Source organism: Xiphophorus hellerii, chromosome 13 (genome assembly GCF_003331165.1).
Source record: "Xiphophorus hellerii strain 12219 chromosome 13, Xiphophorus_hellerii-4.1, whole genome shotgun sequence".
Classification (NCBI taxonomy): domain Eukaryota; kingdom Metazoa; phylum Chordata; class Actinopteri; order Cyprinodontiformes; family Poeciliidae; genus Xiphophorus; species Xiphophorus hellerii.
The window spans coordinates 17,781,387-17,805,732 of NC_045684.1; the positions used below are offsets into that span (position 1 = coordinate 17,781,387).

Below are 24,346 nucleotides of genomic sequence, written 5' to 3' on the forward strand. Positions count from 1 at the left end.
TGTGCATTTGTGTTTGTTCTTTTGCTGCATATCTTCTTGGTTATGTCTCCGCCAGCTTTGCATATCTACGGCTACATGGAAGAAATATTTTTTGGCATTCTTCTTTTCCCAATAGCACAAGATCAGTTAGATTACATTGGTAGCACCCCCACATCATTATACTGCCACCACAAAATTTTTCCATGAGGATGGTGTGTCAAAGTTGAGGTGCGGGTAGTTTCCTAACAAAAAGTTTTATATGTAGGCCAGAAAGTTTAATGTTGGTCTCATCTGACCATAATGCCTAAGGGTTGTTTACCTCTTCTGTATAGATACTGCTGTGGCACAACTGAAACCAAACAATGCTCAAATTGAGGCTCCTCTCGTGACTTATGAAAATTATTTTTTGCACTATATGTAATTTATGGATATTAGGGCACTAATTGCCATAAGTAAAAAAAAAAAACATGGAAAAGGATGCATTAATTTACATCCTTTTCAAAATTATTTGCGTTGATGTATCATGAAGAATCCGAAGGAAATTTTGTGTGTGTGACATGTCAAAATGTGGAAGGGGCCTAAGGTGCATTGATACTTTGTCAGGGCACTGTAATTGCAAATACTGTTTGTCTACAAATGAGAAACAGGGATGCACCAACTATCCTGTTCTCAAAGAAATAGACAAGGCATTCTTCCCGACACTCAGAACTTTGTCTCAGCTTTTTAAGTTTGCATGTCACACAGTCTCCTGCTTTTTTCTGCTTCTGTTTTTTCTCTCGCCCCTCTCTGCCCCTATTCCCTCCCCTCTCCGTCTCCTTTCCGACACCCTATCGACTCGGACTGTGAAGCAGAAGTGAAACAAACAAGTTCAACGCACACTGGCCTGAATGAGATGGGTTGCCTAGGTGACAGAGGGACAGACCTGAGAAGTCTGGCGCTGGCTGAGAGAGATTGGGGAAAACTGAGGGGGTGGCTGTGGTGTGTGTTTGCCTTTGAGACGCTCCCGCTGGGACCCCTGGCTGGCGAGGACTGACTGCTGAGTGGGCTGATTGGCACGCCGACAAACTCTCCCTCCCTCGCCTGCTCGGCTCATCTGCCTGCAACCCTCCCTCCTTCCTTCCTTGCTCTCCAACGCTGGGTTTCTTCTGGTTCTACTACAGCTGAATAAACAAGTGGACCCTGTTTTGATTATTCAAAATAGAAAAGTGCAACAAAAAGATGAATACATGCCTGGTCAGTGTAAACTGAAAGTCCCAAATCTTATCCAAACATTTTCGTCAAGCTGAACTCAAAAGCGATAGCTCCCACTTCAGACAACCAACTCTCTGATCCAATAGATATATCATCTGATCAAAAAGAAATGTTTTTCTCCACTAACATAGTGTAACAAGCTTGTTTTTGTTGTTTTCCAAAGTTTGTATTGTCTGTGTAGTGAAGATGACAGTGTTTTAGATCATTGAATACAAAATGTAGGAAGCTTTTATTGAAGTAGTTATCAATTGGATGTGATTGGATCTCAGATTGTTTATGCTAAACCAGATTACCTCCTTCAACGTGTTTGCTGTGTGCAAGCTGTGTGCTTTGGTAAGCCGCAAACAAGATTTTTTTATTGCTTTCTGTCAATAGCAACTTTCTTCTCAACACGTTTCTGTGAGGGCAAGATTTCCGGGACACACAGACACATTATTTCCACCTGAATTGGGAATCTGTGCAGTTTCTCCAGAGCTGCCACAGTCCCTGCCTTGCCTGACCTGTCAGCTTAGGTGGTCAGTCATGTCTCGGTAGATTTGCAGTGGTGCCATATGCTTTCCAATAATAAGGCAATGCATTGCCAGCAAACTGTGAGATGTTTAAGACTTGGGGATATTGCCATAATTGCTTTAAGCATTTTAATAACCTCATCCTTGGCCTGTCTGTCCTGTGTCTTGCTCCTAATGATGTTGATCAGACACCATTATTCTCTAACGAACCGACGGAAATTTCAAAGAACAGCTGGATTTGACTGAACTTATGTTACAGACAGGAGTAGTATTTGGTTCTATTGAATTTTATTTAGGGGTATCGGACAAAAAGTGCCTGTGTTTATTTGTGAATAAATTATTGAAATCCACGAGTCATTTTCCTTCCACTTCACCATAATGCACTACCTTGGGTTGGCCTATTAATAATAAAGTCCTAACATAAGTCCTGACATAAGACGCCGAAGGTTTTAATGTAACAAGTGCTGACCTGACCAAAACACCTCATCAGATACCAAACAAGGGAAGCTGGAGCCAAACAGTGAAATAGGAGCACAAGCAGACCTTCATCTGAAAAAGGTTTGCACAACACCCCTCAAAAGATAAGAGGGTCATCTCAACACCCGGATCTGAGGAGAACAGATTCATCTTCTTAACAGTACATCTTATCTATGATGCCCTTCTGGCCTTGAGGTTTTGTTATCCAATTTCCTTGCTTGCCTTTAACTTTCCACTCCTCCTGTCCTCCTCTGAGTGCCTCAGTCTAAACCACTCATTAATACAGACAGAAGCTAAACACACTACTTACGCTGCAATATCTTAAGCAGTCCTGTAGCAATTTAGTGTAATAATGATGGATATTTCCTCCACCTACTTCACAAAAAATGTGAATAAGTGACCGGCCTGTATAATGACAATTACTCATCTCATCACCAAGGTCATAAAGAGACCTATAAGCGTCGCCAGCGGTGGGGTCATTCAGCACTGTGGCTAGTTTATAAGCTAAAAGAGAGTGAGAGCCAGAGATCCATCTCTATTACATTAAAATGAGCCTGTCCCATCAATGTGACCCCCTCCTCCTTTCTCACTGATTTATTGCATGCAGAGAGTAAATGAACATCAGGCACAGAGGACAGCTTAAGTTCATCCACACATCGCTTGTTTCACCATTACTCAGCACAAGTCTGCACTCAATAAACCCAGGATGAATGTCAGCGTCTAATCTCAGCAAGTTAAATCACTCGGTTAAATAAATTGGACATCTGCAACAGAAAATATGCCTTATCTGTTTTAGATTATAATTCCATTTTCAGATGGGTAGATGAGCAGTGATTCAGGGCAATGACTGGTATCTGTCTGGCAGATCAGTTTTCTGATTGTCCCCAGGGGAAATATAACCACCAGCATGCTTAAGGCTGCCATTTATCGACTTCTCTAATCAACTTGACGTAGTTCCATTAATGTGATAATCTATTACTCATATGCAGTAACAATCGGACAGGCTATATATTCACTAGATGGCGCTCTTTGCTTGAACTGTTCCATCTGGTCCCTAAGCTTTGATGGCACGAGATCAAACACAGACTGTTGCTGTTTTTCAGATCAGCTCAACTTGAGATCTCTGGATTTGTTATAAAAGGTTTGATGTTAACTTGCACAATAAAACACAACAAGAAGCTTATTCACACTATGATCTAGTCAAAATGTTTAAAATGTCTACAAAAACACTCAAAAATGACCGGTGCTGGCAGTGAATAATTTTTATATATGCATATATTTAAACTACCCAGAGTAAGTCCGTCTGCAGTTCCCCGTCATGTGGATCTGACAACATGATCTCACAGAGAATAATTAAAACTGGTTTCAATTTGGGAAGAAAAAAAGGAGCAGGAAAGAGTTGAAAGAATACAAGATATTGGCAGGGTACCAAGCGACACAGGTGTTTGCCTAACAACAGCCTGCACTGACACATGGCACGTTATCTGCAAGCACGGTCCGGTCTGAGCAGGAGCTAGGGAGTATGGGAAAACAAACTCAGCCTACAACGGCAAACATATAGGGGATGACTGTGCACGGTAATGTGTGTTATTACATTTACAGTGAACCAAGAAAACAAACAAATGAACAAACAAACAAAAAAATCCCCAAGCAAATAACAAGCCGGTAATACTGCAAATATCAAGGGAGAATTTGAAAAAATGAGTCTGAGTTAGGTAGCTTGAAATTGAATAAAGTTACTGAATCCAACTGTATACTTTAACTCTGAAGCTGACACTTAAATTTAACCCATCACATGGAAAAATTGAGACAAAACAACCATGCAAAAATGAACTCAATCATATTCTAATTTAGAGAGACCAATTAATCTAACATGCATTGTTTTTGGACTATGGGAACCCACACATGCACAGGGAGAATGTATAAAATCCATGCGGAAAAACCATGTATTTTCCTGTACATAATGAATTCTAAGTCTTATTTTCACTTATTTTCACATGTGAAATATTTAGACTTTTTGATGACATTCTAACTTACTGAGTGTGCAGATAGAGACGTAGTTTTTGACCTGAATAAAACATGCATAGGTACACATCCCTCCTGTTTCTACCAGCAGTGCATTAAGCAGCACTAATTGTAATTATGGTCTTGGATGGTCTCCGTTAATAGAGAAAACAATTGACAACCACATAACTGCAAAACTGGCTAAACCATTTTTTTTATTTAGTTGACATTCCAGTGTGTTTTTGAAAAATAGATACTTTTGTTCTGTTTAAACTGGTTGGAGCATGTAGAGGGGATTTTTTGTTTGTTTATCTCCATACCATCGGAATGAGCTTAAAATTCTGTAGCTCAATAAAAATGAATAAATTCAATGATTGAATAAATACAGAAAGATCTTTGAAGTTGTAATTAAAAGCAAAGGCAACAGCTACAAGGCTGTAGTTCCCCTCATGTCAAGTTAACTCAACTAAAGCTGGCACCACAGGAAGCGAGGTACAAATAGGTTACTTTAATACTTTTTTGGAAAGACAACATTTACAAATGGCAGGAGGGGAAAATGATAAAATGCTTAAAAATAGCAATACTTCATTCATGACTTTAGTTAATGTATTATGAGATTTCCTTTTTTTTTTAAATTTCTGAAATGTTTACAGGAAGAGGCACAGAAAATTATCAGATCAAAACCATGTAGGCTGGAATACAACTCAAGAAATAAAGGTTGACCATGGTGATGATCAATACAATGTACTCACATTAAACAAATTAAATGCAAATGTTATCAACATGGTCTGAATTATGAGACTTAAAACAACAAATATCAGTAGCTCAGTTACAACAAAAAAGCAGAAAAGTGGAAAAAAAACACAAACAGTTGTTAAAAAGTAAGACATTATTCAACAAATTGATGCAGACTCAAATAATAAATGATAGGCCAGAAATATTGGCTACAATTAAAAAAGCCCTTGGTAAATCCTGCTTGGGAGCATTCCTTTCTTACAAAAGAATGAATGTGAGTTTGATCAAAACTGTCATGTACCTTTCATTGAATGTCCTCCAAGGAACATTGTACAAAGTTATCTTACTGTAGTCTAACTGATTACTTTTGGGAAAAGATACAGTCTAAAGATTTTTTTCTCAGATGTTCAATTAACTTTATCTTTCTTTTCTCCTTCTCCTAAATAATCAGAGATGTTTTGTAACATCTTTGGATTGACTTTGAGGCTTCAGTGTCCTTCAGTTCACAAGTACATCAGTTACAGTAAACATGATGAATCTGAAATTATAAATATAAACCTATAAATATTTCCTATTTTTAAAGTACTCATTCCACTTTTAATCGTTTTATTGCTTGTATATGATTACGTCATATGTATGTGTGCAACATGTGTACATCAACATGTAAAGTTATATTTGTGTATTTATATCCATGTACATATTGAATGTATATGGATGTGTAGAAGTTGCTTTATGAGTTTGTGCACACCCGGTTATTACATGTTTTGTTTCTTCTAGCAAATTTGTGTTTCTCGCTTAAATTGTACAGGAAAATGTCCAATATATATACATGAAAAAGTTTCGAAACAACAACAACAACAACAACAATAATAATAATAATAATAATAATAATAATAATAATAATAATAATAATAATCCCCTGTAATCTTACTACTTAATATTTATGGTAAAAAAAAAAATCAATTACTGCTCAGGGTCAATGTCAATACAATTAGGCTTTTATTTTGAAAGGTCACATCGGAACCTGTGTGGACTTCGCGAGCCTTTCGCCACAGGCAGGTCAGGGAGAGCAAGAGAGCCCAGTTCGGAGGAGAGGATGTGGGTATGCTGACATCTGCACGCCAGCGGTTTAACTGGAAGACGACCGCAGGCAGGCGGACAGAAAAACGGCCTTAGCGACTTCGGGACAGTCTGAGAAATGTAACCTAACCGAGAAGGTAAGCTGAGCCCGTCTACTTTGAACAGAAACCACTCCTCCTCCCCCCCCAACTGTCACCTTCATTTTATTAAGTTTGCTACAGGTTTCTCTCTTAACGTCGTTAAACTTTTTCTTCTTTTTTCCTTTCGCCAAGTTATAAAGTTTTTATAGTGGAAGAGCATAAGGGAAGAAGTTAAGTATATTTGGAAATAGCCCTGAAGGATTTTGCAAACTCTAGATTAAACGTTTCGCTTCCGCATCACTTCTGCTGATGATTTTATAGATCTGCAGCGACGATGATCGTTAACGCAACGAACAGTCAAAGTTTTCTCCCCACGACTTTTCTCCCCGTGACTCAGACAAATTGGGATCGTAACAGTGATTTAGTCTGACAGATCTCTGGACCTGTTGCTGAGCTGTTTGTGGAGACCGCAGCTGGACTGCTGTCTCATCGTTTAGTCTGTCTCTTCCTCTTCTTCCACTACCACATCCCCCTTTAATCTATTGCAACGTAACAGAAATAAGCGAGAAACAATAAGAGCCTGATTGCATGATTAGATAGGTGCTGGGCTGAAAATTAAGAGTACTTACCATGAACGAATTTATGTATCACCTCTTTGTTTCGGTTTATTTTAATCTCTTTAAGAAAAGAGTCACTTTATTCAGCATATTTATTCACTAGAGTTTGATAGTCTTAAGATATTAAGACAGAAAGAAATCAGGTCAGACTTGTTTGTGTTGTCAAAAAATAAAAAAAATCTGTGATCCACTTCTCCAAAAGTCTTAAAAAAAAGAAGAAAATAAAGGAAAAAGATCAGCCAGGGTGTGAGAGACACATGCCTTCCTGTCAGCTGCTGCTCGTGCAACCTGTTCCACTGGTGCTTTTCTATGTGGATATGACGCCCTTTATAGCTGTTTGTCTTTCTCCTCTTGACTGATGAAGGATAAATGAGCCATAGACATTTCATGTGCCACACATACTGTTCATTCCAGGCTAACTAGGAAAAGCTGTGTGTGTGTGTGTTTGTGTGTGTGTGTGGTGGGGATTTCCTATAATGTCATGTTGTAAAATCCAAAATCAAGGCCTTCAATTTCTCTCATCGGTGGAAACGAGTGCAAATGTTAACGCACGTCTATCCGGTTTTCTGACCTTTTTAACAAAATCAAAAAAAAAAAAAAAAAAAAAGGGTTAGGATTAAAGCTGCATCCTGCCGCTCTCTTACAGAAAGCTTCCCGGTGTGGCTATCGGATTCACGGAGAGGGTGGAAGGTGTGATGGACGGCCAATAAAAGGGGGTTTTGTTTGCAGGCGTCTCCATTTTGAAACCTCAGGAGTCCAGAGTCCCCTGGCCAGAGTCCAGACTGGAGTGAAAGGGCTGCGCTGCTGCTTTAAAGAACACAGAGAAAATTAAGCTTCGTTTGTATCTCGGTTCAACCAACGCTCACGTAGCAGCCTTACAATTTTCATTCTAATTGCCGCTCTTAGTTTGAAACCACAACAAAGCAAACAATTCTGACTATTTAATTTGTCTCTCGTGGAAATGGGAAACTGCTGGGCTCTTCTGTGCAAAAAGGGAGGCACTTTTGGCTTGTGCAGTGCATGCATCAGTACTACCACTAAGCCTGCCTGGCAGTGGTTTGCACAACAGTAAATGTCAACCTGCTTTAATATTAATGCAAGCCAATTATGTGATTACTTTCAGTTCATTGTCAACCAGCTAAGTGGGCCATTTCTTTTTCTTTTTTACAACAACCTTCTTTTACACATTGCTACATTAAGCTCATCCGTCAGGCTTGGACGTCTGAAATTACTCAGTGTTTCACAAACTCAAGCTAATCCTGCTTTTAATTAGCAAAAGAAGATTTGTCCTTTTGCAAACATTTGTCTCAGCCTTTATTTTTTGGAAAGGCTGCGAAATAGTTAAAGGAACTAAAAGAGAAACTCTACACGAGGTTCAGTTTTTTAAAATCTGAATTCAAACAAAAGCCTCGCTTAGACCCGGCACAATAAGGCCGTTTGATTTGAGAGATTGTGTTGCATTTCAAAGGAAAAGAGTTGGAGAGGCTGAAACCGCAATCTTTTATCTTAGAATATTCTGGCGGCCATTGCAATGTCTTAAATAAAGCTGGAAGCAAATTTTTTTATTTTATTTAGTTTTTGCAAAATTGTCGGTGTATCTCAAACAAGAAGTGCAACTTTACTTTTTTTTGTAATTCCTGCTTTATTTTATAAGGTGGTCGTAGTTTCTAAGAGGCACATAAACGTGATGTGACACAACCGTTTTGTCTCACACACTCTTAAAAATGGCAAAGACAGGAGAACATGCCATTACAGTTAGGAAAACATATTTTGAGTTGCTCAAATCTGTTGTGCATGAAAATAGCTACTTTCTTGAATTTTCATACATATACAGTCCTAGCTTTTGGTTAGAAGAGACTAAGGTTGAGTTTTTTGGCCACAAACATTACATTACAGGCTTGAAACACCAAACAGGAGTAAATATTTGGGAAAACACTTCATGCCATCATTGGATGTAGTGAAAGTTCTGTGATATTGTGGGCCTGCTTGTAGATAAATTTCATAAACAAAAAACATCTGTTGTGGTTTTCCAAATCTGTACTCAAATTCAAACACATAAATGAGTTTAGTCAAAATCTTTTCATAGATCTTGTGGACAGTTTCAAATTGAACCCCCCCCCCCCCCCCCCCCCCCAAAAAAAAAACATATGAGCTTTTTCGCAAGCGACTAAAAGCCTGTGAAGTACGTTTTAGTAATGACACCGACATGAATTGGAATAGGAACCACTTAATGATCCCTGTTGGGGAAAGCTTGAATAGGATGATTAGAAACCTTAGGTGAAAGATCAAAACTGTGCTATTTTCTACGCTCTTTTTGTGGAGCCTTGCTGTGAGGTCCTGTGGTTCCAGCTACATCAATATAATGAAGTTCATCAGGCTGGCAAACACTATTTCTCATTGGGGTGTATCGCACACTCGATTTGTTCGCCGCATCGCTGTAGTCTCCACCATCATTCAGCCTCTTCCATCTGTGCAATTTCTACTTAATGAGCACTTTAGTCCTGCCCCGAGCGCGCGATTACGTTTATGATGTCGATGTTGATTACTGCTGGTTGGCTCGATTTGAGCTGTGTCCCCAAGGCGTGTGTGAAATTAGAAAGAGACCTAATCTTTCTGGGGAAAATGTGTTTTGTTCTTTTATCTGTTTTTCCGCATCTGTCAAGTGTAATAAATGTGTGTAAAATATTTTCATTCAGCTTTTTTTTTTTTCTTTTCTTTCCTTCAGATGGTTGTGTCCATACGGACACCCTAAAGCTCAGCCCGTCACGGTGCCTCTGCGGTGCTCGCCGTCATGAGGGGGCGCTGCTCCAGAAAGCTGGCCGTGTTGGCCAAGGCCGGCCTCTTGCTGTGGCTGCTGTGGCTGGGGTATCTTCTGCTGGAACGAGCATCTTTCCCATCGTCTTCCTCTACAGAAGAAGATGAGGAGGAGCAAAACATCCAGGCCAGGCAGCTGGCTTTAGAAGAGAGCGGGATAGACGGGCAGCTGGCCAGGCCCGTCTATATTAAGCCTCCAGCAGACGCCAATGCGCCGGGGGAGTGGGGCCGGGCCACTCACCTCAACCTCAGTCCTGAAGAGAAGAAACAGGAAGAGGAGAGCGTGGAGCGGTACGCCATTAACATTTACGTCAGCGACAAGATCTCCCTCCATCGGCACATCCAGGACCACAGAATGAATGAGTGAGTAGGTTAAAATACCAGAATCACCTCTTAACTTGAAATGTTGCGATGAGGGATAAGTAGGACTAAATACAGGTAGTTTACCTTTTCATCAGGTTTTATGAGAATTTCATTAAGGTTCACACTTCCTGCTAAGCCCAATGTAGACTTGAGGGAGTCAGTACCGAGGGTCAAGTTTTAATATTTTGTTTTCAAACAACCACAGCAAAAATATCTATGAAATGGACCCCGGACAAGAAAGCATAAATTATGGAGTTGTCAATAAAGTCTGACTTAATTCAACAATTGTCAGCTTAAAATGAAACCTTCTTTTTTATTACATGATTGCTGTTCATTCAGGCTGTGAGTGAAGATTGAGAGAAAGCAAGACTTTCATCAGGTAACAGAAAGACTGAAGAAAGTCCAACAGAGCTGTTACCTTTTGTTCCTTGAGCTTTCAAACATTGTCTGTGATTTAAAATCTTTAGATTTAATAAAAACAAAAACACTACTATTACTACTACTAAGACTACTGCTACTACAACTAATAATAATACATTATACTTTGAAGCACTGGAATTATTATTAGCAGGCTTTAAAACAACTGAAAATTAGAAATCAGCTAGGAAACTGGTTTACCTCTGCTGATGAAGTCAAACTACTGCATTTTTAAACTTTCCTAGTGTAAGTTTAATTGGCCTCTGTTCCCCAAGCCAGAGAAGACCCTGTATGATGGCAAAGTGTTCTTTTGCCTCTGGCCAGACCTGGCTTTCACTGGAATCGGTATTCCATTGACAGATTGAAACAGTGCTGGAGGCTCCTGAGATGTAGCGCAGAGGTTTCCGAAGTTGGTTTAAGGTTGTCTGAATACATCTACTCCATCCTCAGCTATTCTTAGCTCGACATCTGTGATAAAACACAGAGTGCAACACCTTTTATTAGGAATTTCCCCTTCCGCCTGTGCTTCCGCCTTGCTTCGCTGGCTTCTGTCACTAATGAAAGCCAGATGTAGATGGAATGGATGGTAGAGTTTCTGTTATACTTAGATCTAATCTCCCCAAATCTTTTAAACAGCGTTGGCCTCAGTGACAAAGAAATAGACCCCCTATTCCACTGTGATACCCTGTCTAACCCAAAAAATGGACTGAAAGGAAACTTTTTTTTTTTCTCCTCGTCAGTTTGAGGAAACTATGTGGGAGGTTCAATTCACACTGTGCTTAACTTGGAGATAGTGCTGATACGAGAGATATCCCTATCAAACACAACCAGTAGTCCTTGGAGAAACAATCTCTCTCGAACAAAGAATGACTCATGTCCTGAGAAACTGCTGACTTACCATTTGGCAGGTGCACTTTTATCCCTTGTCAGAGTTTTAATACATATTTGAGTACCTGATGCGGGTAGGGTAGTAGAAGAGCTACGTCTGAAGAGAATTAACGTGTATAGGTGGGTGTATCGTTTTGGCTTGTAGGAGTTCCCGAGAGACTCATGAGATTTCTTTGTGGATGTGACAGAATACACAACAACTCCCTGGTCTGTGTTTAAAAAAATCTAAACTTGTTTTTCAGACTCGTTTTGTGGACAATAGGTGGACTGATTTCTTATTAACACTTTGTAAAATGATATTATTTTACAACTAAGCTGAAACTGTCTAAATAGCTCTTGGAAACAATGAAAAAAAAAATCCCATATACACACAGTTTTTAAAGCTGCAATTAACAATTATTCTACTGATTATTTTGAAAATTTCTCAATCATGTAAACAATTGGCACATTCTGCAGAGTTTTCATTTAACCAAGCCATATTTATACAATATTAGAAGTGCATTAAAAATTCAAGCAAACAAATATTTAGATTCCTTTTTTAAACAAGAAAATATATATTTTTATTTTGTCAAATAGAGAAGGCATTATTTTAGCTTGATTATTTGTAGCAAAGGATGCATCTGCAAGTAAAAAAAAAAAATTTCTAACATCAACAATAACAATCGATTCATCACAACTACTTTGTTTAATAAGTTCAGCCTTATTACATAATATAAAATGTCTATTTTTTGTACAGTTTTGGCTTATTTACTGCGGTGAGTCTGTTGTTTTTTCACCATTTGGCCTTTAGAGTGTGTATTCTCCTTTAATGATTAATAGAATTAGTTGATGATTATCTCAATAGATCCATCCCAATAAATCCAATGAATCATTTTGGATCTACATTATTTTGACTCGGAATATAATCCATCATCCCAAACGTTGTCCTGGAGGGACACAGAGTAGAGCCACTGCTCCTCCTTATTGAGAGGAGCCAGTTGAGGCGCTTCGGGCATCTTGTTAGGATGCCTCCTCGATGCCTTCCTGGTAAGGTGTCCTGGGCACGTCCCACTGGGATGAGACCCAGAGGAAGACCCAGGACACTCTGGAGAGACTAATGTTTCTTGGCTGGCCTGGGAATGCCTTGGGATTCCATTGGAATATCTGGTTAAAGTGACCGGGGAGAGGGAGGTCTGGGCTGCTCTTCTCAAGCAGCTTGACCCCCACGACCTGATTCTGAATTAAGTAGAAGAAAATGGATGAATGAATAACTGTTTGGACCGCTGAAAGGCTTTGAAAGCCAATACTTATTAGTCTTTGCCCTAAAAGATGTGCAATTTAAAGTGTTAAGACAGAATTTATCAGTTGTATTTTTTACCTGCTGAACCTGCTGAGATTGATCGCATACCTATGAAGCGGTAGGATGTTAAAACTCTGACCTTTAAAAGTCATAATGCCTCTTGTGCATGAAAAGCAGCAAGTGCTGCTGCCGCAGTCCCATTTAGCATTACTTACTGTTTAGCATTTACCTTTTGAGGTGGATGCCTCTGCCAGAACGGCATCACACTCAAGCTGAATACGCTCCGGCATGCGAAGGCTGAAAAACAGCCCAGTCTGCTCATAAGACAACATTTAATAAGAATAAAAATGATTTACTGATTGTATGCACAGATAGTGGAAATACGTTTGTAGGCAGAAGCTGGAGGATTTTTTTGCATTGCAACTGATTTCATGAGACTAACAGAAAAAAAGATTAATTATCTAATTTTACAACTGCTGTCACCTCTTTACAACTTAAAGCAGTCTCTTGGTGTTTGTTTAATTATTTGTTACAATTTTATGTTTTAATTGGTTAGTAAGTTATCTTCCATCTTCTTTTTGTCTTTACGAGTGACTTAAACTCTTGTATCATATCACATCCATAAAACAGACAGTAAAACTTTCGTTTTCTTTCCAAATCCCTCACTTTGTTCTCATTCTCTGATCTTTCAAATTAAATCATTTCACATAATTTTTTTTATCGATTCGGTTTTATTCCCGCTCCCTCTGATCTTCTTGACTCTTTTCATCTCTCTGTTTGCGCTCATTCCCGTTCTCTCTCCCAAAGTACCGGTGTGGTATGTTGCTTACCGCACGTCCATATTTCTGCAACTTCTTATAGTTTTGATGACTGCCATCTGGGTTAAGACCAGACATCTTCTCCCAAGCAAAGACATCAAAAAGAAAAGGAAAAAAAAATGGAGAGTGCAGATACTTTGTAAATACACTCTGAAGATGTATATATTATAGCTTACATGAACTCTGTCTTCCTCTCCACATGCGTACCTCAGATGCCGGGCTAAGAAGTTTGACTACCGACATTTGCCCACCACCTCTGTGATCATCGCCTTCTACAATGAGGCCTGGTCCACTCTGCTGAGGACAATTCACAGCGTGCTGGAGACCACGCCTGCCATCCTGTTGAAGGAGATCATCCTAATTGATGACTTCAGTGACAGAGGTCTGAAACTCTCAACAAACCATCAGGCTGTTTTGCTGACTGAGATGCCAGAGTTCAAGTAGTAGCTCCGAATGAAATGCTTCTGCATGCACAGTCTTGCAAAAGTCTAAACGCTTTCACATATTGTCAAATCACAACCACAAATTTTATGCATGTTATTGGGTTTCTTTGTGATAGATCTACTCAAAATACCTTATAATTGTGAGATGGAAGGAAAATAACTTTTTTGAGAAAAAATAATTAAATCTGAAAAATGTAAAGTGTGTTTGTATTTAACACCATTTCAAAAAGGCTTATGTCACTTTTGCAAGGTTCTATCAATTCCAAACATAACTACAAGACTATCTTCTGATAGAAGTCAATAAACATATTTTTAATGAGAATTAGTTGTAGAGTGGGGCATTAAAAACATACGATGGTGCATATTTGAATTGAGCAGCTTTTGCAGAGTTATTTATTTTACCGCAGCTCTCGGCTCCAGCCTCGACTTGCCCCGTTCTTTGGTTTCATGCTTGTGTAAATGTGTGGTTTTGTTCTGATAGCCGTCTCCTATGTCAGGTCACATATACAACAACATAGTGTGAAATAGTCCAAACTTTCAGTGTGAGTATTCTTGACCTAGGGTGGAGTTTCTGCTATATAATTGCTATTCAGTGTAAGTGTACTCGGGCTTTTACAGAGCCTTTAGCTTCCTCACACAGATTTCATCAGTGAGTGGAATATCTGCTTTCAGCAGACATGCTTTAACTCTGGGAATGATCCGACTTCATGTCCGAAACTGGATATAGGAAGAGCTGGATGTCTGTCTGTCCTAATGGAATTAGTATTAGAACCCAGCTGGTCTAGTCTGTCGGAGACATTACACCATAATGATGACTTCAGGGAGCGCTGAGCCACTATGACATCGTTTCCGCCCCTCTAACCAATGTTACCAAGCTGAGTGCTAGACATGCCCCTCCGGAATCAAAAAATTTACTCCAGGGAGAAATTGACTCATACATTAAATACTTTTTCTTCAGTTTTCCAACCAACCAAACAGGGTGAATCGTAATGTTTTCGACTTAATTCTATTTTTGCACAGAAGACCAAGAAAAATAAATATCCCCAGTAACTCTTTCATGTTTATTTTTTTAACTTGGTATTGGTGCACGTCACATTCCGTGTCACAAGTATGTAACAAGTGGAGTTGGTAGTATTTTCAAAAATCATCTAGGATTAGTTCTTAGCTCTTGAGTCTCTTGAGCTTTTTGACATGTACAAATTGCTTTTTGGCTTAGTCTAGAGGAGGTAAAACATCTCATGGAAGCATGAATGATGAAGGATGCAATTTTAAGTTTCTTATACTAAGGTTGACTTCTTTGCAGTATTAAATTGGAATTGATTGATTATTTTCTAGGCTTTCTAATAGTCTTTTTGAAGATTTAAAGCTCTTTGGAGATTTTCTGTTTTGTGTTTTCTTTGTTGTGTCACTTCTCATGTTTGTAACATATTCTTGCTCAAAAAAGGCTCCTAATCTCAAAGGAGTTGAGCAGTTTTATGCTTGTAATGGCAGATAGCCGGGCAAAGAACCATTTTTTTTCTTAAACCACTTACTTGTCCTGTCCAGTGTCCTCATGGACTCATTGAGTAACTTTTAAGCATTTTTGGGTGACAGTCAGGGGACCCCTAGTGTCAGTACAGAATTACTTTAAAATAACTGGTTGCTTTAACAATTTGTAGGTCTGTTTAAATGTCTTTTGAGACAAAAGTAAACATTTCTAAAAAGAGTCAGGTATAAAAAGAAAGCATGTAAAAAAAGTACAAATAAAATAATCAGAAAGTCAGAAACACTTTTGCTCAAAACTGGTTTAACGTTCTACAAGAAAATGTGTCTATTTAGAAGCAAAATACAAACAAATAATGAGAACTTAAAACATTGTTTGTGGTACTTTATGCTTTTTGAAATAGCTTTGTTGGGGTTTGTAATGTTCCTTACCGCTAGGAGACAGAAGTGTAACAATCATCTCAAAGTTGAAGTCGATGTTTAAAAAAAAAAAATAAAGCAGCATAAAAATAAATTACTTTAATGATAGACCAGGGGTTTTGTTTTTAACAGGCTACCTGAAATCCCAGCTTGCTGAATACATCAGCAATCTGCAACGTGTGCGGCTCATTCGCACAAACAAAAGGGAAGGGCTGGTACGCGCACGTCTCATTGGCGCCACCTACGCTACGGGGGATGTCCTGACATTTCTCGATTGCCACTGTGAGTGTGTCCCGGGCTGGATCGAGCCCCTGCTGGAAAGGTAACCAATTAAGTTGAGTTTGATCTTTCTGAGAAGTTTAGAGTCAAATTATTGAAACCATTTTCTAAACTAAAATTGCATTTTCTTGTCATGTCATGTAGGATTGCTCAGAACGCTAGCACCATCGTCTGCCCTGTGATCGACACCATTGACTGGAACAACTTTGAGTTTTACATGCAGACAGACGAGCCGATGATTGGAGGCTTTGACTGGAGACTCACCTTTCAGTGGCACTCTGTTCCTGAAGCGGATCGCCAGAAGCGAAAGTCTCGCATTGAGCCCATCAGGTTAGATTGAGCATGGGGGCTTTCAAAGGCTACTTGCATACACAATTATTTCACCCCAACAGCATATAAAAAAGGCAGAGATCGGCTTTTTAAAACCTCAAGGAAGCACACAGTACTAACTTTTTTTTTTATCATATACACAAAAAATATATCTGTCTCCTAACAGGTCTCCAACTATGGCAGGTGGATTATTTGCTGTAAGCAAAGCCTTTTTTGAATACCTTGGCACATATGACATGGGCATGGAGGTGTGGGGAGGAGAAAACCTGGAACTTTCTTTCAGAGTGAGTTATGTTTTCTAGATGACAGTGTAAACAACCATTGCTATTTAAGAGTGAAGACTGTCTTTTTTGATGAATACAGCTGAAACCAGTTGGAACTTTTTGCTTCCTGTCTGACATTAACTCAGACTTAACTTTTCCTATTTTCAGTCAGTTGTGTGTACCTAAAATATTTCCATTTTCCAAATTCCAGACTAATGAGACAAAGTTGTACTATTGTCTTTAAATGTATAATTGTATGACAGGAATACTATGGCTTTAAACAATTTGGAAAATATTGATCCAGTGTCTCTAGGCATCAGTTTAAAGTTTGTGGTTGTTATGTAGACTTAAATGGGTCTTAAAAGCATTTTTTGGGCAGAGCTAAAAAAAAATAGTTGTACAAGGTAGTCTGAAAACCTACTTCAGTTACATCTGTTCCGTCTGGAAGAAAGAGTCAAAAGTCCAGCAAACTGTTGTAAAAGTCAATTAAAAGATAATTCTTGCAAATACTAGATAAATTAATGTAAACTTCTAAATATGCAGAAAACAACAAAAAAGAAAACAGAAAATTCTTCCTTTGCTTTTTGGTAATCTTAACTGACCTGAGACGGGGAAAACTTTATTCTGATTGAACTTCAAACAGTGCGAACGAATTGATTGTGTCTCGTTTTATATAGTGCATGTAAACTCCTGGTTTCAATGGTAAGTCCATGATTCATCAGTATGAACACTAACAGTCACCGCTGCGTTGGTGTTAGAAAGATTCATGTTGGTTTTAGATCACAGTGAGGTCTGACCTCTGAAAGTAATGACATTATAATTTCGCTTTGCTTTAGAAATGTATGAGTCAGCCCGAAAAATAAAGATTTCAGACTGCTTGTGAAATTGTGGATGTATCCTCTCTTGCTGTGAAGATGAATGAGTGAGGTGATATTTATGTGAAGAAGAAAATGCCACCCTCTAGGACTTGTTGCTATGCATATTTAATGTTCTTTGAATTGGTTTTTGGCTCTATTCTGAAGTGTTAAAGAACAACAAATCACAGTGAAAAATGCCTGCTGAAATGACTGCCGTTTTGTCCATTTGGTTATAAACAAACAATAGTGATGCTATTGAGAAGTTCTTTAGGCTTTTCATTTTGAGTCATTGTTTGGTTTTTTAATACTTCTTTGATGGACATTCAAGTAGCAAACATCAATCCTGTAAACCGTGTTACTAAAATACCAAAGCAGGGGGCGATTTTCTGACAGATTGATGATAGAGAGCATTTTAACACATTTTGTTCAGAAGAATTTATCACTACAAGATCAAGGAAATGGTAGGAGATCTCACTATGTTCCAATGCAAATCAGGCATTTTTTGTATCTCAAGATTTTGAGCTGGAAATCAGCCGATTCAGCTTCTGATTACAGGAGGATCTGGAGACAGATCTGATTCCAATAAAAAAAATGTAATTTACAATATTTATAATTTAAAAAAATATCCAAAATAATCTACTAAGCGATTGTGAATAAAATAAAAATAGGCAAAGATAATAAAAAAATTAAAATGATAACATTTATTTTAAATTCTAATAATTTTTAGAATGAACAGAGAGCTATTTTCGACTACGTTGTCTTTCTTTTCTGGCACCCACAGGTGTGGCAGTGTGGCGGCAGTCTGGAGATCCATCCCTGCTCCCACGTTGGCCATGTGTTCCCTAAAAAGGCCCCATATGCACGACCCAACTTCCTCCAGAATACTGTACGGGCCGCAGAGGTTTGGATGGGCTCCTACAAGCAGCACTTCTACAACAGAAACCCTCCAGCCAGAAAGGTTTGACGCTCAAATTCAAAATATTTCTAACATATTTCCTTATAATATTTAACCTTTAGCTAATATTTGTTCAGCTGTTACTGGATAGAAGGCTCCAAGTGATCCTTGGTCTACTTTCTAGCAGCATGTTAATGTTCCACAGAGAGCAGCTTACACTTGACGTCAGATTTTGATGTTTAATTTGATATAATTCACTGGCCAGCATGTGATCTCACCCCGTCTGCCTCACCAGGTCAGACCTGGGTATCTGTATGGGCATGCACGTGTGTGGGGGTGTGTGAGTGTGAGTGTGTGCGGTGGCTCTCAGGTCTCAAAGTTGGGCGACATGAAAAATTCATGAATCTCAGTTACACCTTTCTGAAAAAAACATATATTATTAATGTTGGGGATCTTTGATCAAACAATAAATTACCTGGTCAAGGGGAGATTGAACACAGCAGTGCTAGACTTGATCTCCTGCTGTTTGTAACAGGAGCTCTAAACATGCCATTGGTTCTGATTGGTGTGGTAATAATAGCTGTATAACTTTCATTGGGTACAATTATTCCATCAGTCAGATAACAACTTTGCAGGATTTTCCACAGGCATTTGTGGTGCCCTTTGACTATTCTAGTGAATATGAGAGATGTTAACATGTAGAGTTCTACAAAAAATAAAAATGAATAAAAAGCACTTAACTAATTTTAAAAAATTACTGAAACTTGTGGTAAAGATGCGTTTTTTTTTTCTTTGTGTCTGAACCCTTGGGAAAACAGAAAGTTATTGACTACAATTTAAAACTTTACAGAAGTTGCTATGGTTGTTTTATAAATCTTGCTTATTTTTTTTAAAATCAAACAAACATACTCAAATTAAGTAGTGTTTTTCTAATTGCCTCAATATGCTGTGAAATTAAAAGATGAGTACATTTTTGCATATCTCTACTGTGAAGGTTGTTGTGCATTAATCACTATTTTCCTTCCGGCAAATTTCACTTTTAGTCTTGTCTTCAAATATTAGATAAAGCAGCTAAATCTGCCTTGTGTTTCTGCAACACATTGATATGCCATTCCACCCTTAAGTAAAACAAAGGTCTGGGGTGTGTGAGGGTTATAATTGCTTTAGGTGGAGCCCAACGACTTTATGCACACCTGCACATTTTGTCCTGAGGACCTGAAACAATTGTGGTTGTAGAATCGCCCGGCTCAGCCGTCATATCCAGGATGTTAATATTTGCTTTCTGGATCTCAGTGTTTTTTGTTTTTTTTAAATAGTAAACATTAGGAAAGGTAAACACAGTGGCTCTCAAAAGTGGACACACCACTGGTAAATCTCAAGGTTGAACTTGATCAACTTTTTTCACATCCGGTACGACTTATATTTTGTGTTATAGTGCTCAGCCTTATCTGATGCGCCTTTTATTTCAATCTCGGCATCCATTTTTGTTTGCCACATGTTCAGTCAGTCTCGCTTGACCTTTCCTAAACTTGCATTTTCCTCTGGTGAATACTTGCTTTTGTTTAATTATGTGTGATTTTGGACAAACTTTGATGCTGAGTAAGGAAATACCTTCTGATGTTGAATTTTCTAGCTGAATATTTTGGGTCAAAACCTCCTGGTATTCAGAACACATCAAAAGTTAATTTGGGTTGATAAAGACACTAAGTTGCATCAAAATAAAAGATACAAATTAAAAGAGTACACACAGCAAATGATGCCAATCTCTGCAGGAGAACTACGGAGACATCTCGCAGAGGGAGCAGCTGAGGGACAAGCTGAAATGCAAAAGCTTTGAATGGTATTTGAAGAACATCTACCCAGATCTACACGTCCCTGAGGACCGGGAAGGCTGGCACGGGGCTGTAAGTCTCTGATAATTATCTGTTTTATTCCAGTATATGTTTTACCATGTTTGAGCAGAAGCTTTGTATCGTTTTACACTGTTTCTTACACAAGATCTAGTCATAAGAGATGCGAAGAGATTAAGACAAACTGTTTTTGAAGGTAGCTGATTGGATAGGTGTGTCCTGATTGGAAAACAAGCAAACAGTTGGTAGAAACCTGTTCTCTTTTTTTTTTTTTTGCTCTGTGTTTGGCCTCTCTGTAGAACCTGCCTGTAGAGAGTCAATCACAGGAGTCAATCTACAGCGTCACCTCTTTATTGTTACTGAAAATAGTTTTTTGTTTTTTTTTTCTGTTCAGGTACGCAACTCGGGGTTACAATCGGAGTGTCTTGATTACAACGCTCCAGATCACAGTCCCACTGGAGCCCAGCTTTCTCTGTTTGGCTGCCATGGCCAGGGAGGCAACCAGGTAATGATTAGTTTCTCTGTCGCTCTCTGTTGCCCATTGCAAAGTGGAACATAAGTGTTTTCTGCTCAAACCAAAGTCAATTCACAGATAGTTTTTAATCTGAATCCTGCCAGGCAGCAGGTTATTTGTCTATCATGTTTATTTAATGCTTGAATCAGACAAAATTCTGATTTTTGTCTGATTCAGGTGGAAGACATTTTTTTTATCTTCCACCTGCTTGAAATCTTGGATTTTGCTTCACCACATCAGCTGTCCTCAGTCACAAATAGACATGTGGCGCTGAAAATCAATGTCTTAAAAGCTCCCTTGTGAAATAAAAACCTGAGAACCCTCCAGCAACCGCCTCCTGTTCTCCCATGCCTGGCCCACATAAGAACCACGTTCCATTTAAAAGATACATGAGCCTCGCAGTTAGAGCGAGTGGCACCGCCTGGATAAACAAGTCAGAAGCCAGAAACAGCGGGCCACAAGTGAGCCTTTTAATTGGAAATGAGCGTCGCAGGCCTCGACGCACCTGAAAGATGGATGAGATGCGAAGAGGAGGATGAGGAAGTATGAAGATTGATTACCTGACCCTCTGTTTAAAGGGTAACCCAGGGAGCGTGGCATCTTTTGTTCCGCCAGGTCTGTTTGTTGAAATGACACCCGAGGGGAAGAGTCGGGGTTTGTCTTCATGTCCGTTTGATTGAGAGGGCCAAGCCCTTCTCACTGCCAATGAGCTCACTTGTCACAAAGACACACACACCATACGTAAAGCCTGCCGCAATAAGGAGTTACTCAATTACTCACATGAAAATTAAAAGTAGCTCAATAATTTCCATTCTGAGGATAAATATTTTTTGAAGGGCAATTTTGCTTCGAGAGATATCATAATTCCATTTTTTATAGTTTCTGTTGTGAGTGGTTTTTATTTACATGTTCTTTATTATTTTTGGTTGCTGTGTTTTGATTTGGATAATTAAAATATTGTCCAGCTAAGTGTTCTCTACCAATTTAAAATGTTTTGGTCTTTGAGGGGATGAACTGTCTTAAGACCAATAAATAATTCGGGTCCAGTAAAATGTGTTATCGTTTTACTGGACCATACAGCACTGAAATAAACACCAAGCGCTTCCTTTCGACTCGTTCAATGTCGATCCAGTGAGATGTCTTACAAGAATTTCTATCTTAGATGTTGGCTTACATAATTCGCATCGAGAGACTGAAACATTCGGCAATTTTTATTGTAAAACAGCTGAGGCTCAGTCAGATTTTGAACATCAGCGTTTGTGAACATCAATTTTAGAATCGTTTCTCAGATTCTTAGTTGGATTTAGGTCATAACAGGCTTAACCCACCGTATATTTAGCTCTATATTCATCCTCACATGAACTCTGATACGCTTTGCAGTCCTTTCTGAATAAAAATGTCCTCACAGCACGATGCCATCGAAACCATGTTTCACTGTGTCGACAGTGTATTCAAAAGTTCAAGGGATGTGAATACTTTAGCTGTTGCAAAATAGTTACATAGCGTGTCTTTCTTTTTTCTTTTTTTTTCAGTACTTTGAATACACTTCCCAGAAGGAGATCCGTTTCAACTCGGTGACAGAGCTGTGTGCTGAGGTACTTGAGGGACAAACCTCCATCGGAATGAGACACTGTCCTCACGACGGGGAAGCAAAGCCTCCCAGCATCATATGGGATTTCAAACAGGTGAGAGGTTGTTTTTCCAGCAGATAAGAGCTCTCTCTCCATTTCTGCACATATTGCATACAAGGCGATGCTTTCATCCTACCTGATCCTCTGCGCCCCCTTCTCTTCGTTCCCTTCAGGATGGGACCATCTACCACTCTCATTCAGACATGTGCGTGACAGCTTACCGCACGACAGAGGGACGCACGGACGCACAGATGAGGCGGTGCAACCCGGCCGACCGGAACCAGCAGTGGAAGTTTGAGTGGTAGAAAGAGGAATTAAGACTTTACCGGGAAAACTCAAGTGACCTTCTGTGACCTTTGTGCAATTACTACACTGGTGGGCTTCTCCGTTACCCACGACTTCCTCACTCTCCGTGTTTGCATTGGATCGAACTGGGAATGGCAAACAGAAAGGTCTTGAAAATGTCACTTTAAGCCACCGATTTGCTCTGCTGATTGCTTGAATGAGTGCAGAGTTGCTGAGAATTTCAATTTTATTTGAACCCTTTAAAAAAAACAACAAAAAAACAAACTGTTTTATTCAAGTGCCTGTGCAACAATAATGGAGGACATTACAAACCTGGGATTTCTTGCTACAGAGTTGACTGTTCGGCACAAGAATCAAGAAGATTAATATAATTAATTCTTGAATTAGCTGCAAAGTCAAACTGCACTGCAATGTTTTTATGTGGAATTTATTTCTCGTTATTTCCTGTTCAATTCTTTTGCTTGTGTATGCAGTCGTCAAATTATGTAAAATGTAAGAATGTTGGCTGCTAAACGAAGAGCTCGGAATGTAAGGTCACCTGCATTTTGCACTGCACTGGTGATTTCCTAACATGCCCCATCATGTGAGAGGAAGAGGGAGAACGAAGGAGGGAGCGTGCTGTTGTCATACTACACTTGCCCCTCAACTCTATCTCCTGCTTGTGGTGCCAGTTTTACAGCAGAGTTCTGCCTGAACAAGACTTGAAGAATTCATTAAGTTCTGGAACTGAGGAACGTTTCGCCCCAGAGAGCTTAGTGATTTGACAGGAATGTTGTTATCTATTCTTACCTGGTGTGTTCGTCTAAGAATGCCCTTTTGTCTCACCTGTCGCTCTGTCTGAGGAAAACCCGTCATCCTAAAATACCCGTGTGTGCCAAAATGCAAAGTGCCAGCTTGTGTGGAATTTATTTTGGGGCATTTTTTTTAATGGAAAATAATAAACTGTATTATGTTTTGTAAAAAAAAAATAACAACAAAAAAAGCCTTAAAGGGGAGCACCTATACGTGCCTTGTTTTCTGAAACTCTTGTGTTTGAACTGTACTTGAAAGTCCATCCAAAAGACTCTATCCTGACAAAATGTTTTAGGTTTTGTTGGAATTTGATCCAGATACAGTGCACCTTCTGTTGAGACTGCAAGCCAGTATCTTTTTTTTTTTTTTGACTCAATGTTTTAGCCTAACTGCCTTTGTGAGTATAGGATATTCACTCAGTACAGTTGGGAACATTTACAGTGGCTTCTGTGTAGGGTTGTCTTTGTAAATAACTTTCGGTTTAAGGGACCAAAGGGGGCAGTGCTAATGTAAAGCTCTGAAACTACTGAAAATGTAAAAGGTAATTGCATCAGTTTAAATGGATTGGATGGATTAAAGGGAAAGGGGTGCACGTGATTAAATTTATTAGGATTAATAAATAAAAATCTAACCACGGATACCATTTATATTTTGCCTTTACCGTCTCTACTGTCTATTCACGTTCACTCTGCACACACCACGCTTAATCAAACTCTAGTATGTGTGCAGATGTTGTATTTTTCTTAAGTTCTTTTTAGTGAAGAAAAACACATCTTCCCAAAAACACTTGGGTAGATGTGTCTTGGATGGTTTGCATCCATGTGCAAAAAAAAGAAAAGCATACAATGTGCTGATTTCTGTTGCTCTCACATACATCATGTGGATGTCACCATTCATAGCTGTTTACCACCACCTACTGACAGCAGAGCATATAACACTCATTGCAGACAGCAGGTTTTTAATAAAACATCAG

At 39.0% G+C, this 24,346-nt stretch overlaps 1 protein-coding gene and 1 long non-coding RNA gene across 2 annotated transcripts; one reads left to right on the forward strand and one right to left on the reverse strand.

Annotated features, from left to right (window-relative positions):
* The first annotated feature begins 5,974 nt into the window (after nucleotides 1-5,974).
* poc1bl (POC1 centriolar protein homolog B (Chlamydomonas), like) lies at nucleotides 5,975-24,020 on the forward strand. The gene is made up of 11 exons (XM_032581041.1): nucleotides 5,975-6,172; nucleotides 9,458-9,909; nucleotides 13,524-13,693; nucleotides 15,789-15,978; nucleotides 16,080-16,265; nucleotides 16,432-16,549; nucleotides 18,167-18,343; nucleotides 20,053-20,184; nucleotides 20,525-20,635; nucleotides 22,177-22,329; nucleotides 22,449-24,020. Exons 2-11 carry the CDS (start codon nucleotides 9,524-9,526, stop codon nucleotides 22,578-22,580), a joined length of 1,755 nt encoding a protein of 584 aa, XP_032436932.1. The 5' UTR covers nucleotides 5,975-6,172; nucleotides 9,458-9,523; the 3' UTR covers nucleotides 22,581-24,020.
* On the reverse strand, nucleotides 6,297-7,369 carry LOC116731319 (uncharacterized). The gene is made up of 2 exons (XR_004341568.1): nucleotides 6,745-7,369; nucleotides 6,297-6,654 (listed from the first exon to the last, which is right to left on the reverse strand). It is a non-coding gene; the product is annotated as an uncharacterized LOC116731319 (long non-coding RNA).
* Nucleotides 24,021-24,346: the final 326 nt, after the last annotated feature.